A 14,396-nucleotide genomic window follows, 5' to 3' on the forward strand; every position below is an offset into this window, starting at 1 on the left:
GGGTAGGAAAACAAACACTGGCGCCTTATAAAAGGTTCTGCATGAATGAAAACTGTGGTGAAATTCTATCCACGTAGAAGCCTTATCTCTTACATCACAAAGAACACACTGTCTCACTGGAGCCCCTTCTTTGTAAAGATAATTGCCCATCGGGACATTTACGTAAGAACGCAAACAACAATGGCTTAAAAGCTTAATTGTCAGTAAAGATACATAGATGATTTCCATCTATCAGAGTAAATATTGACTTTTGAATTTAACTGATGACTGAAGCAGGCGGCCGTTTGTCATCGTTTAACGTTGATTCGATTTCATCCTGTTCGGGCACTGGGAGGACTTTTCAGCACGCATTGTGGTTTGGAGCGCATTCACCTTTTTAAACTGCACATCCAATCTATAGCATCTTTAGTGACGTACAAAATCATTAAACACATACAATAAAAAGCACATTTCTACATATGGATTAGTACCAGGCACTGTCCCACCTTTTATCTACTATGCTGCGGATGTGCCTCAGCTAAAATGACTGACTAACTGCAGACCACCATTCAAAGTATCAGTTTGGAATATTCATGGCTTTCACTCAACTGCAAACAAAAGCCTTTTATCAGGCTTTACTGGCTATTTATAATTTCTACATCCATAAGTCTGGTAAGCCTTCTGGTATTCCTTGTCAAAATTAGAACAACCAGAAACCAGATATGGTCCAATCAAATCATCTTTTTAAAACAAGCTATCTGTGAAAATTTAGTTCGATTTAATTCAATTTAGTTTTATTCCTATAGTACCAAATCACAATAACAACCACCTCAAACTGTATACAGCGAAAACCTCAACAATCACATGAGCCCCAGTGAGGAAGCACTTGGTAACAGTGGGAAGGAAAAACTGACGCAAGCAGTTTGGAGTGAGAGGAAAGAGGCAGGACAAAGACGCACAGTGGAAGAGAGCCAGAGATTAATAATAATAACAACTAATGATTTAAATGCAGTGAAGTGTATAAACAGATAGAGAGTGAACAAAGGTGACTGAAGAAGAAACACCCAGTGCATCATGGGAGTCCCCCAGCAGCCTACACCTATTGCAAGCATAACTAAGGGAGGATTCAGGGTCACCTGGTCCAGCCCTAACTATATGCTTTAGCAAAAAGGAAAGTTTTAAGCCTAATCTTGAAAGTAGAGATAGTGTCTGTCTCCTGAATCCAAACTGGAAGCTGGTTCCACAGAAGAGGGGCCTGAAAACTGAAGGCTCTGCCTCCCATTCTACTTTTAAATACTCTAGGAACAACAAGTAGGCCTGCAGAGCGAGAGCAAAGTGCTCTAATAGGGTGATATGGTACTACAAGGTCATTAAGATAAGATGGGGCCTGAAAATTCAATTCCTCGTATGTGAAGAGCAGGATTTAAAAACCCTTTAGTCTTTGTCTTGATGCATGCTCAATCATCCAGGTAAGTAAATTCCAAAAGTTGATTCTGTTCATCTGGATGTTCAAGGTTCAAGGTTCAAGGTTCTTTATTTGTCACATGCATAGTTATACAAGTATAACACACAGTGAAATGTAGCCTGACATGCTCCTCGACAGGGGGGGGTGTAGAGGAAGAACATTATATATATATATATATATACTAGGGGTGCAACGATACACAAAATTCACGGTTCGGTTCGGTTCGATACTTTGGTGTCACGGTTCGATATTTTTTCGATACAAAAAAAATGTTCATGCCTTTTTAATTTGTCATTTATTAAAATTATAAATATATATTTTAACTCAAAAGTACAGTTTTTAAATTTAATGTTGCTGAAACAAAAATAATTAAAAAAATAAATATATCTGATTGAGGAATCACTCATCTTTGGAAAAGAGAGTTTATTACAGAGAAATGGCTCTTTCCAAAATAAAAGCTATACTATACGCTTCTTCTGGGCTATATTCTCAGCAGCATATTGTAGCGGGTCAGGGCTGTTCGGGGTTCTGTTTGTACAGTTATGTTTTGTTTATGTTGCCATAGTGACGGGTGACGCCCTCTCGCTGCGACGGTGTGTCCTTCCGGGGTCAGAGGGCGCCCTGTGTGTTGTTGTTGTGGCTGTGCGGTTGCCGCGCTGAGCAGTTAGCTAGCGGCAGTGTTCTTCTGCAGATGTCAATAAAGGGCTGTGCTCCCTGGCTAGCTCACGGGAAGCAAGACCAAACGACACCTCCGTCTCCTCGTTGTCTGAGCTCGCCACATTAGTGTCAGAAGTGGGATGATGGTGGCACCCCATGTTCTGACCCGAGTGACTTTTCCCCCGCCGGTCGTGACCGGCCGGTGCGCCAAAAGAAGGCACCTGGACATTTGCAGGACTTTGTGTGGGGCAATGGGGTCGTCGGGGACGACTGACCCCTTAGGCGGGGACTATGTAGCGGGTCAGGGCTGTTCAGGGTTCTGTTTGTACAGTTATGTTTTGTTTATGTTGCCATAGTGACGGGTGACGCCTTCTCGCTGCGACGGTGTGTCCTTCCGGGGTCAGAGGGCGCTCTGTGTGTTGTTGTTGCCACGCTGAGGAGTTAGCTAGCGGCAGTGTTCTTCTGCAGATGTCAATAAACAGCTGTGCTCCCTGGCTAGCTCACGGTAAGCAAGACCAAACGACACCTCCCTTTCCTCCTTGTCTGAGCTCGCCACAATATTAAACATATCAGGTCCCCATAAGGAGAATCATGTGCTAACGGCTGTCTAAATGACTGGGGTAAAGTTTGTAACATGCATGCTTGTTGTTTTTGTCTGCTTCCACTTGTCTTTGCACTAGGATGATGTCGGCGTAAATGTGCAGTCATATTCGTTGTGTTCCCACTAGTGCTCCGTTATCGAGCTACCCCTGCGTGGGGCTAGACGGCTAACACGTTAACGAGCTAACTGCTCGCTAACACACTAGTTCCCACCCATGTAATTGAGCATTGCGTGGCACATCCAACATACTGTTTTACTTTAGTCCATGACGCGCTTACCTTCAGGGTCATACGTCACATGAAAACCAAAATAATTCCAAACGCCACATCTGAATGAGGGTGGGGAAGGTTCAATTTGCCATGTTGCAAGGAGAGCTTAACTTCTGTCTCGCTAGCTTGCCCTGCGCTCGTCCTTCTGATGATGCTGTCTGTGTTGAGCGCTCAGTGGATCTGCGCTCGACAGTGCAGCCTAGGCTGAGTAGTCGAACGCAGATTTACTGAGCGCTCAACACAGACAGCATCGTCAGAAGGAAAGTTGATAAAATAAATTACAAATTTTGTATTGTTCGATACATATGCGTACCGAACCGAAAGCACTGTATCGAACGGTTCAATATCGATACGAGTATCGTTGCACCCCTAATATATACATACATATAGTATATACACTGGGTGAATGTGCAGTAGTAGCAGCAAGCAGGTGAATTCTGTACATTAATATGAATAGACATCTGACTATTTTACAGGATAGACAATATAAACATATTTAAAGTTAAAGGAATTGAAATGTACATTGTGCCTTGGTTTAGAGTGTCTGGAAGAGAGTCCTGTCTCAGTCAATTATAGATGATGTGAGCGGGCGGGTGTGTGTGTTTAGGGCACGGATGGCTTGGGGATAGAAGCTCCTCTTGAGTCTCTCTGTCCTTGCCCGGAAGATGCGGAACCTTGTAGCGTTTTGAGTGACGAGAAACTTCTCATCACTCATCCAAGTGACTTCTTCAGTCTCAGCTGACTGCAGGTTTCCAACCCTATAAACAGTACATTTACACAGTGACTGAAACCAGCACCACTGAATGAACCTTCAAGGATCTGGTGAGTAACGTAGTGTACGCTGTTAAGTGCCAGGAGGATTGCCAGGATTTATACATCTGGGAAACCAAACAACCTCTGGTGAAGCGGTTGGCACAACACAGAAGAGCTACCTCGTCAGGCCAGGACTCTGCAGCCTATTTACACCTACGCCAGTGGACACTCTTTCAATAATGAGGATGTACACATCCTGGACAGGGAGGAACGCTGGTTTGAGCGCAGAGTCAAGGAGGCCAGTTACGTGAAAAGGGAAAGACGATCTCTGAATCGAGGAGGGGGCCTAAGGGTACATCTGTCACCATCTTACAATGCTGTGACTGCAGCCATTCCCCAACTCTCTGTGAATGGGACTCATGGCCATGGATCAATGATCTTTGATCAGTAGTTGCTGATCAATGGTCATGACAATTTGCATATTAATGATCATGAAACTGACCTCACAGCCCATTGTTCATTCAGTGGTGCTGGTTTCAGTTATTGTACAAATGTACTGTTTATAATGTTGGAAAGTTGCAGTCAGCTGAGACTGAAGAAGTCACCTGGGCGAGTGACGTTTCTCCCGCTGAAAACGCTACGTCCAGATATACAGAATCAACGTTTTAGGCCATCGATCTTTGGTAAAGCCAAATAGTAGATGTGTACACGGCAAAAAATATACTGGCTATATTCTTGTTTCTTGTTGTTAAATTGGCATAACTAACATTTGCCGTAAATACACACACATTTGGCAGTTTTCGATGATTTTAAATTGGCCCTCAGCATGAATGTGAGCATGTCTCTCTGTGTTAGTCCTGATACAGACTGTCAGGGTACCCTGTCTTTTGCCCTAAGACAGCACCCCTTTAACCTTGAATTGGACAATGGATGGATGGATAATTATGATTAAAAAATGTTACATGAACACAGCATAAACACATCAGTGCTGCTGTTTCTCTTGCAGCCCAGTCATTGCATTAAAATGTTGATATTGTTCATTTCTACAAACCATAAGTATAATCTCAAGTTTATCACAACTCTTTTCATATTTTTTAGCGTCTCAAGATTATGAAGCCCCTCTCTGTGCGTGAGGTTGAAGGGATTTATTTGCCTTTGATTTTGGTAGCTAAGAAGCATATTGTCGTCAAAGCATGAACTAAGATATGAACAGATGCAAAACTTTGCTGAAACCACTGGAGCGTACATGTGTGTGCGTGTGACAGTGTGTGCTAGCAGCAGCTAATCATATTCTTCTGTGATTCCCAGCTCGTTGCCACGGCCGACAGGTCTGCCAGATTGCTGAAGTTGCGAACTCCTTTGCTGACCCTTGTCCTCAGCTGAAGAGCTACCTGTCTGTGGACTATCACTGCAAAGACGGTAGGTCACGGTTCTGTGCTCAGGTTAATTTCATTTTTTTTCCCTCTAAAGTGGAATCACACTTCCTAAATCCATGAAGGGCAGCGTGTGTCTGTTCTTTTCTATCCCATCTGTTTAATTTTCCCACTTAGAGTACTACATAGAGTCGTTAGGAGCCAGTAAAGTGTTAGAATAAGATTAACTATGGCTGATGATGCTTGATGCAGGCGTTAGAACCCCAATTAAAAAATGCTGCCAATCTAGCTCTCAAAACATTGCCAATAAATTTCTCTCACACTCTGTGGCTTATTTCACTTCTGGTGAGTGTGAAGATAAAAATATGGCTTACAAAGATTTGAAGTTCTCCCACTTGTTTAACCACGGAGAATTATTAAAACAGCGTTATTTACCTCAAATAGCACAAAGACAGTTGTAAAAATGTTTCAGAAATAAAACACTTTACTTCATAGTAGGAAGATTAACATAACTTTATCATTTCATGGAGGTCTGAGTTTGTCTCCATCGGTAGCGACGTCTCGCCTGGCAGATCCCGATGTACTAATGACTACTGAAGAAGTGAAAGAAAAAAAGGGGGGCGGGTGGGGCACGAAAATGAGAACGAACATCTTGTAGAACTGGGGGGTCATATATAGATAAGACCCAGAAGGGGTGTGTTTGGAGCCTTGGTCCCGCTCCTGAAATTCAGATAAATTATCTCCAATTGTTTCCAAATTTTTGATGAGCAATTTAAAGTTTTACTCAGAAACAGGAGCACAATCTCTTCTCATCACTCTCATACTTTACTGGAGTTCTTGGACAGAACAGATGGATTGTTAATGTTAATAGCAACGTAAAAAGGAAAAGGACTAGCTGTACTGAGGGTTTTTTTTATTTATTTGGCAGCAGCAGCTGTTCAGGTAAATGTCAAACAAACAATCCAAGCTTCACACTGAAATTCATTTTATATGTTTCACTGACAAGTTATATTATAGGTCAAACTATCAGACACGGTCTGCTTCTACAGTGACCCTTATCTCAACATCGGTAGATTCAAAATGGAAAGATTCCTCAGAGACGTCGGGCCATTTTGACACGATAGCATCGCGCAGCTGCTGCAGCTGCACATCTGTGATGTGAACATGTTGTTCACCACATCTAAAAGGTGCTCCAGTGGATTGAGATCTGGTGACTGTGGAGGTCCTGGGAGTGCAGTGAACTCGTTGTCATCCTCAGGACACAAGCTTGAGCTGATCTGACCTTTGTGGCATAGTGTGTTAACCTGCTGGAAGCCACCAGCAGTAGATGATACACTGTGGTTACAACAGGATGGTCACCAGTGATTCTCCGGTAGGCCTTGGCATTTAAAGGATGCTCAGCTGGTACCAAGGGGCCCAAAGTATGATAAGAAAATATCCCCCACAGCATTACCTGAACTGCTGACTCCATCATTTCAGGTTGTTTGCACCAAATTCTGATCCTAACATCTGAATGTCACAGCAGAAATTGAGACCTATCAGACCAGACAGTGTTTTTCCAACGATGAGCCTGTGCAAACTCTAGGCTCAGTCACGTTACCTGTACCTGACAGGAATGGCTTATACCAGGGGTGTCACAGATAAGGCTGGAGGGCCAGAATTGGCCAGGCAAAGATGACAATCTGTCCTGCTGGAAGGCTTTAGGAAATGTGACAGAGTACATAGATTTTGAACTCTTGGCTGTGTTGTCATAACGTTTCCTACTGATAAAGATGCAACTCCCATTGGCAAATACAACACCGAAGTGTTTAAGCAATAGAGAAACGATTAAATGACAAAAAGGTTCCAGTTTTCCCACTATCTACTTTAGAAAGTTGAAACTAAACCAGCCTACTGGCATCTTTGAAATAAAGTCAAACTGGGAGATTTGTGCCCCAGCAAGATCTGGAGAAGCTCACTCAGGTCTTTAATTCGTGTAGAGTTTAGTACTGGAGTGCTGTTTTTGGAAACACTACAGTTAGCTCAAAATGCGACTGAACTCCAATTCTCAGCTCCCTGCATTTTTAATTTAAAGTAATTTCGGTTGTTTATACATCATTAAATGGCATGGACCCCAGAAATATATATATGATCAGTCCCAACAAAAAAAAGTACAAACCAATCTATAGTTGACAACAAAGGCTGCATTTCCAGTTTATTTCTTTGGGCTGTCTTCTTATTTTTTTGCTCAGATCACATTAAAATCAGATCATGCTCCTGCATTAAATAACCTCTATGGTATCTGTGCTTCTATCTGTTGAGATCTTGTGCTTGTCTATTTTTTGCTTGCTGGGCTACAAGCGCTTTGTAACATTTCTGGTCATCCTCCCACACCACAGGGCTCGCACTGTCAGTTACTCCCACCGCTGTGGTTCTTGGTGACGTCAGAATCCACGTGAAGTGGCTTTTACATTCACCCCTGACAAACTTTAGCTGCAGAGTGAACACAGGAGATGGCCATGTAATTAATTTGAACAATCCAAAAGGGTGAGTATCAACATTAATAATCTTTAGGTTTTTTCAGCCATGAGTTTAAAGAACATTTTCTGCATTATTTTCCACATGAGGTTAGTTATTTTTGTGTAGGTGTCAAAGTTTTGTTTTTGCCTTCTATCCTGCTTTCTTGTTACTAAGTTTTGCACATCCTTGATTCCTTTCCTTGGCATCCTCTCAGTGCACTTAGTCCATCGTACCTGAGACACGAGCAGAGGAGATGAGGATGAAAAAGGAGGAGCAAGGAGTCAGTGCAACTGGCACTTAACATACTGAGACAGTTGCTCCAGGCTGCTATTTAAAAGCAATGGCAATACATTTATGCGGCACAGCTGCTTCCTCTGCAAAGCAGTTATTTCTTCTTCGATATGGAAAAAAACCCCTCATTTTTTGTGTAGACTCCCAGTTTGAGGATAGTTTGTATGTTACAGAGGTGTAGCACTCCTCATTCACGCATCACGGCAGGAAAAAACAAGTTTTGCAATATACAACTGTAGCTCCTTGGACAAGCCTCCTCTTCTGCTCAACAATGTGAGAGAGCCTTCAATAAAATAATCAGACTGATTTCCAAGTCACAGGCGGAAGGATAGGCTGAAATAGGCTCCACCCTGATTTGGACAAAAGGAGGAAAATGAATGGAGGGATGACAGATGAGACAAAGATGCACAAAGTAGAGAAATTAAAAATTTCCCCATCATTCCTAACACTGTGTCAAAATCACCTGCCAATTGTCTTCAGTCCATCTGGCAGGGGAATTCACCAGATGGACTGATTAATCCAATCAATCTACTCTGTTTCCAGTTTCCAGCTCGCCAACACCCAGCTCACCTCCTGTGATTCCCAAATGCATCCCATTGGCTTTTTGTGCTTTTAGATACTACATTTGTGTGGGTGGGTGTGTGGGGCTGTCATATAGAAATGAACATCTGTTAGATTCAAGCTCATTCGTAATCAGTTAATCAGTGGTGATTAAATCTGTATTTCCTGTTTTTGGAGGGCACAGTTTCAGTTTTGAATCCTGGTGTCTGTGGCGACAGTCACTGCTGTACTGGTAGTAATGCCTTTTACGTCAGCCGGCAGTAATTTGTTTACCAGAGCTGACAAGGCGCACAGCAACAGAAACATTACAGCATCTAGAAGTAGGATGCAGCCTAGGAACCATGCCAGAGAAGGTTTTGACGCTTCAGCTATAAAAGGCTCAGCACTTAGAAGAAGCAATGCAGTCTACAAAATAAATAAAAAATCAGTCAACAGTTGAGCGTGTCATGAGCCTGCGTCAGCATTGTTTGTGTAATTGGTCTCACTGCTCTGACATGTGACAACATGAGCTTGGTGAAAGTTTAACAAAGTTCACTATGAAAGTGTGAACCACAACAATCCATTATATCTTTAGCTGGATCTGCTACATCTGTTCACCACACAATCATCACCTGTATCATAGTGAATGTGCAACTTATTTCATCCTTATGTTGAATTTAACCATGAAATGTAATGATACAAACAGGCACACCGCACTTCAGTTGGACCATGCTGCTATCAAAGTCATTTGTACAAAAGCTGGAGGAAAGTTGTGTAGGCCTACCATCTCCATCAGCGTTATAAGTTACCTGAATCTGTAAACCTTAAGAACAGGTCACATATTGATAATCTGCAAGATGTCTTATTTTGCAAGGAAAGGGATGTTTTAAAAATTTAATGTTTTTATTTATAAATGTTTTTTGAATGCCTAATGGAAATTAATAAGCGAGCCACTAGATTGCATACCTGTTTTTAACTGCAGCCACTTTCAGTAAAGGTACTGGGAATAAATGCAGGAATGATCAGCAGATGTAAGTTCAGTTATTTTTGAAGAACTGCATTATTCACCCAATTTCTCCCATTTAAATCGCCAAAAAAACAAAAATTTTATTAGACGTTCTGTGTGTAATGTCCAGAAAACCATTATGATATACTCACAGGCATTAGGTGAACTTTAATTTAATTTATTTAGGACAGTGCATGTTAATGAACATAAATGTAAAATAAATTACATGAATGTAAACATGCCAGATTATAGCCAAGGGCTAATTTCCATCTGTTGTCCATAAAACATTAAAAGTACTCACACATACACACCGTTCTATTCCCAAATAAAACATTAAAACTATACAACTTATACATGATCACACACTTGATTTGTCCATAACCAGTTTTTAACCTGTGCCTTAAACAAGTTGAATGTCGAGCATTCTCTAAAGGATTGAGGACTTCTATGTTATATCCTTGCGCTTCTTTGCAGGAAAGCACTTGATTAACGATCACAAGATTGAACGTCTCTGTCAATTTACCCCAAGGAGACTGCGCAAAAATAATAAAAACATTCTACTGTAAGACTCCACAGGTCTCAGGCCACATGCTAACGTTCATAACATTAAAATTCATGACAGAATAATTCGAAGAAGCATGGCTGGCTTTGAAGGGTTGCCAGGAGAAATCATCTTCTCTCTAAAAGAACATGGCAGCACGGAGTATGTTTGTACAAACTGCAAAATTTCAGAAACAATGTTCTTTGACCAGATGAGACCAAATTGGAGATGTTTGGCTACAATGCACAGCCACCCATTTGGTAGAGCCCAAACATATATCAGCATATCAGGACCTCACACCTCCTACCAGCTGTCAAGCAAAGTGTTGGAAGGCTGATGATTTGGGCTTGTTTTGCACCCATGGGATCTGGGCACTTTGTACTCAGCGAGTAGCTGGTGAGTCGCTCCAGTCTGCAGGTAACTGTGGCGATCTGCAAGCAATCCATGGCAACCTCGAGAAGATTTTTAGTGCATCACCCTTTTTCTGACAGATTTTGACTACCAGCAAACTCACCCTGGAGTCAGGAATAGAGATCTTCCTGGAGTGACCCCTGGTTCAGTGTTGTTGTTCAGTTGTGAACAAGCACATGCAACATCTTTTGAATTTGCACTTACAACTAAAGTACCAAAGTCTTTCAGTGATATCAGACAACATTTTGTTAAAGACTTAAGAGTCAGGGAAGATTTCATTTTTCAAAATCAAATCAAATCAAATCACGTTTATTGTCACATCACATGTGCAGGCACACTGGCACAGCACATGCGAGTGAAATTCTTGTGTGCGAGCCCCACAAGCAACAGAGATGTGCAAACACAACAACACAAACGAGCAAAATACAAGAATGGCCAACCTGAAACTAATAAATATATGTACAATATATAATAGTGTATGCATTTCTGGATGTGTATACTAAATATTTTCCTACATGTGTGTGTGTGTGTGTGTGTGTGTGTGTGTGTGTGTGTGTGTGTGTGTGTGTGTGTGTGTGTGTATACACATTTTTACAAATTAAATAGTAAAAAAAATAAAATAAAATAATAATAATAATAATAATAATAATAATAATAATTTTTATGACACATTACACCATTACACTGGGATTAAAAACCATTTGATGCTAATGGCTGTTTGTTTAATTTGATTTTGATGCACTTAATGGTTGTGTGGCATATCTGAAATAGTGTTACTCAAACGAACACGCTGATTCCTGTTTTTGAATTTGCTCAGGTTGGAGAGCAGTGTGGTGCACAAATACACTCATCCAAGTACCTTTATTGTGGCAGCTGAATGCACTTGCAGTGAAATGCACATTACTGCTCAGAAAATAATTACGATTCAAGAGCCTGTTGCAGAGATCGGTGTTATCAAGTGCTATGCTGGAAACCTGTCTTTTTATGAAACCAACTGCAAAGCCCTGTGTGGAGAAGCCTTTCATATTCAAATGGAAGTAAAAGCAGGTAGGTACCAAAGTGAACCTAATATCAAATAATTAAGTTGAAATTTTGATATCTCTACATAACAGCATCGGCTTTAGTTTGAGCATATATTTGTTTTTTTCCCGAAATCATGTTTGACTTTTACTGTCACTTAAGTTTTATTTGTTTTCTATTCTTTAGGTACGAATGTGACCTACAGAATCAAAGCTGATGAAAAGCCGTTGTCCGGTTTATCTGTGGTCAGAGGAACTGAACCCCAGAACGTCACAGTAACATCAGAAATAGTGACGCAGCTCGGGTCTGGCTGCCACCATCTGACACTTTATGCGTCTAACACGGTCACATTCCTTGAAGTGTCCAAAGACCTGCAGGTACAGTAAATCAAACTAATAGTCTTCTTTTAGTACAACAGTAACAAAAATAATGATGTATCATCCCCAGGTTTCTGTTGAGCATGGTGTTCATATGAATAAAGAATTTGAGTACTGATTGAAAAATTAGACTGTTTAAAATTATTAATTAAATTTAACCTTTAATTAGGGAAATATAACTGGGAAGACGAGAACATCTCTCTCAATTTAATTCACAATTATTTCTTTTTTTTTTTTTCATACCAACTATGAATTTAAAAGTCTGCACTTTCATCCTGCTGTCCCCATTAAGGTAATCAGTCATTTTAAGTCAAGGAACATAGTGTGAAAATGTGCCTTTGATCTAAGTTTAATCAAAATTAAACCACAAGGTCTGATGTCACTCAGCTGCCAGCTAACCTCCGTAAACAGGAAGCTCAGCTCACCTGCTCTTCTTTGCATGGCACAAAAACTCTGGAAATATATTGGAAGTTTTTGTTACGGCCGAGAGGGCCAGGCGGTGAGTGTGGACTGAAATGCAGACACAGAGGGAGGCAAAACTGGAGTGAATACAGTGCTTTATTTACAGTGCGTAGTTTAATTACAGAGCAGGAAATAATGTAGGCTATGGACTGTGAAGGCTAAGAGGCCAGACTATGGAACATGGAGCTCAGACTGTGCGCTATGACTAAATGGTAAATGGCCTGTATTTGTACAGCGCTTTACTAGTCCCTAAGGACCCCAAAGCGCTTTACACGTCCAGTCATCCACCAATTCACACCCTAGACTAGATGCTAGATTTTGTGACCAGATCCTGGGGAGGGAAAAGGGGCAGCGGCCTGGGTGGAGGTACACAGAGTCACTATAACGAGAAGAGACAGGCAGTCAGTGGCAGTCTAGTGAATGTCAGTCGGTGGATTCAACTATGATGGTTATGGCTTACACATAGCAGGTGAAAGTGGCATGATAGAGGTCCAAGGAGGGTCTGGAATACACTTGTAGCAACAGGCCTGGCAGGGAGGTGGGCAGGCGAAGTGCCACGATTGAGGGGGTTACAACCAGATATCAGGAAACCAGCATCCAGACAGAGATAGGTGCAGTTCAGTTTGAGAAGCGTAACGCCCAGGCAGGTAGTGCGTTAGCTGTAGATCTGGCAGAGGTCTGTTGTGAGCGCTGGTCTTATATGCTGGTGACTTGATTGGAATCAGGTGTGAAGGCTGATTGGAGTCTCCGCCTGAACGTGGAGCCCAGCAGAGTGGAAAAACCCCGCACTCACCCAGACCATGACAGTTTTATTCTTCTCATAGACAGTCACAATTTAATATGTCAAGATTTTTCTTTATCAGACAATTTCTTACTGAATTAAAATGCTTTGTAGAGTATTTTTAATGTATCTTTAATGTATTTTCATAGTAAACACTAATTGCCAGATTAATGTGTTATCAGATTAACGTGTTATCTGCTTCTGTTATCTGATTAATGTGTTCCTCTGCTTTGTAATTCTGCTTATCCCACAGGTGTGTGTTCTGGAGAAAATAGTTGGACTTCAGGCCTCTGTGTTGACAGCGGGCGATGAATGTTTAGATTCCCCATTTATTATTTTTGATGTTTCCCTTGTACGAGGAGAGCCTGTGATGCTCTTGTTTTCTCTTTCTGGAAACAATGGCTTGTTCACTGAAACCAGACAAATGAATACCAGAAAGGAAATGTTTGAAACTGAAAACCCAATTCAAGGTGAGCTTTAAAATGTAAATGGTAAATGGACTGCTTCTTATGTAGTGCATTTTACCCCTTAGCCATAAAAGGCTAATTGAAGGTATTGTTGTCGTTCTGCCAGGTGGGCGGGCATCATGAATACCAAAGATTGTGAATGTGATAACTCAAGAACAAAGCAACATAGGATGTTCAAATTAGTGTATCTATTAAAAGTCTCAGACAAGTTTAAATCTTGGTGACCTCAACCTCAAGGTCAAAGATCAAGTTCTCCAAAAATCTTGTGAATGATAATCTAAGAATAAGGCGATATAGTATTTTGAAATTGATAACACAGGTATTCCATAGTGTTAATGCATCTCATTTTCTACTCTGCCTAGGCACTCTAAGTGCTTTACACAACTTACTTACAACTTACAACTTATGTTCATACACATTCACTCACATTGATGGATGCATTGGGTTGGTATCATGCAGACTGGAGCTGCCAGGGATCAAACCACCAACCTTCTAATTAGGACTGTAGATGACCTGCTCTACCTCCTGAGCTACAGCCACCCGAATTTGATGTCAGTCAAAATGTCTGAAACATGAATATTTACAGATTCTACTGCTGATTCATTGATTTTTTCCGTGTGTTTTTCTACAGGTTCTATAGAAGCAAAACTCAGAGTTTGGAACATCTTCTCCTCTCTTGAAGTGGTGCTGAATATATCTGCTTCTTGTGATAAAGATTTAGGCTTTAAACCCAGCGATCAAAATAACATTTTGTTTGGAATGAACAACAGACGGGTAATTACAGAAGTCCATCCAATTTATAGTTGTGTAGTTGTACTTCTAATGTAACTGTACAAAATAATATTTTAAGTAAATATTAACCCTCATCCTCACCTTTGTTCTACCTTACCTGACATTTATAAAT

General features: G+C 41.1%; 1 protein-coding gene across 2 annotated transcripts in view; it reads left to right on the forward strand.

Annotated features, from left to right (window-relative positions):
* The window catches only part of LOC146651628 (polycystin-1-like protein 2), a 38,813-nt gene that overhangs the window by 1,489 nt on the left and 22,928 nt on the right, over positions 1–14,396 (forward strand). The window contains exons 1-7 of one of the 2 annotated variants that reach the window (XM_085384367.1): positions 1,704–2,606; positions 5,033–5,143; positions 7,476–7,623; positions 11,203–11,432; positions 11,592–11,782; positions 13,279–13,495; positions 14,124–14,266. In XM_085384367.1, coding sequence (XP_085240493.1) covers positions 2,570–2,606; positions 5,033–5,143; positions 7,476–7,623; positions 11,203–11,432; positions 11,592–11,782; positions 13,279–13,495; positions 14,124–14,266 — 1,077 coding nt within the window. In that variant the 5' untranslated portion in view covers positions 1,704–2,569. Of the gene's footprint in view, positions 1–1,703; positions 2,607–5,032; positions 5,144–7,475; positions 7,624–11,202; positions 11,433–11,591; positions 11,783–13,278; positions 13,496–14,123; positions 14,267–14,396 lie in introns of those variants that run through there. The other variant, XM_085384368.1, reaches the window with a different exon arrangement.

This window comes from Rhamphochromis longiceps, linkage group LG16, assembly GCF_057381845.1.
Source record: "Rhamphochromis longiceps isolate RC_006_pf linkage group LG16, R_longiceps_female_GT1.1, whole genome shotgun sequence".
Classification (NCBI taxonomy): Eukaryota; Metazoa; Chordata; class Actinopteri; order Cichliformes; family Cichlidae; genus Rhamphochromis; species Rhamphochromis longiceps.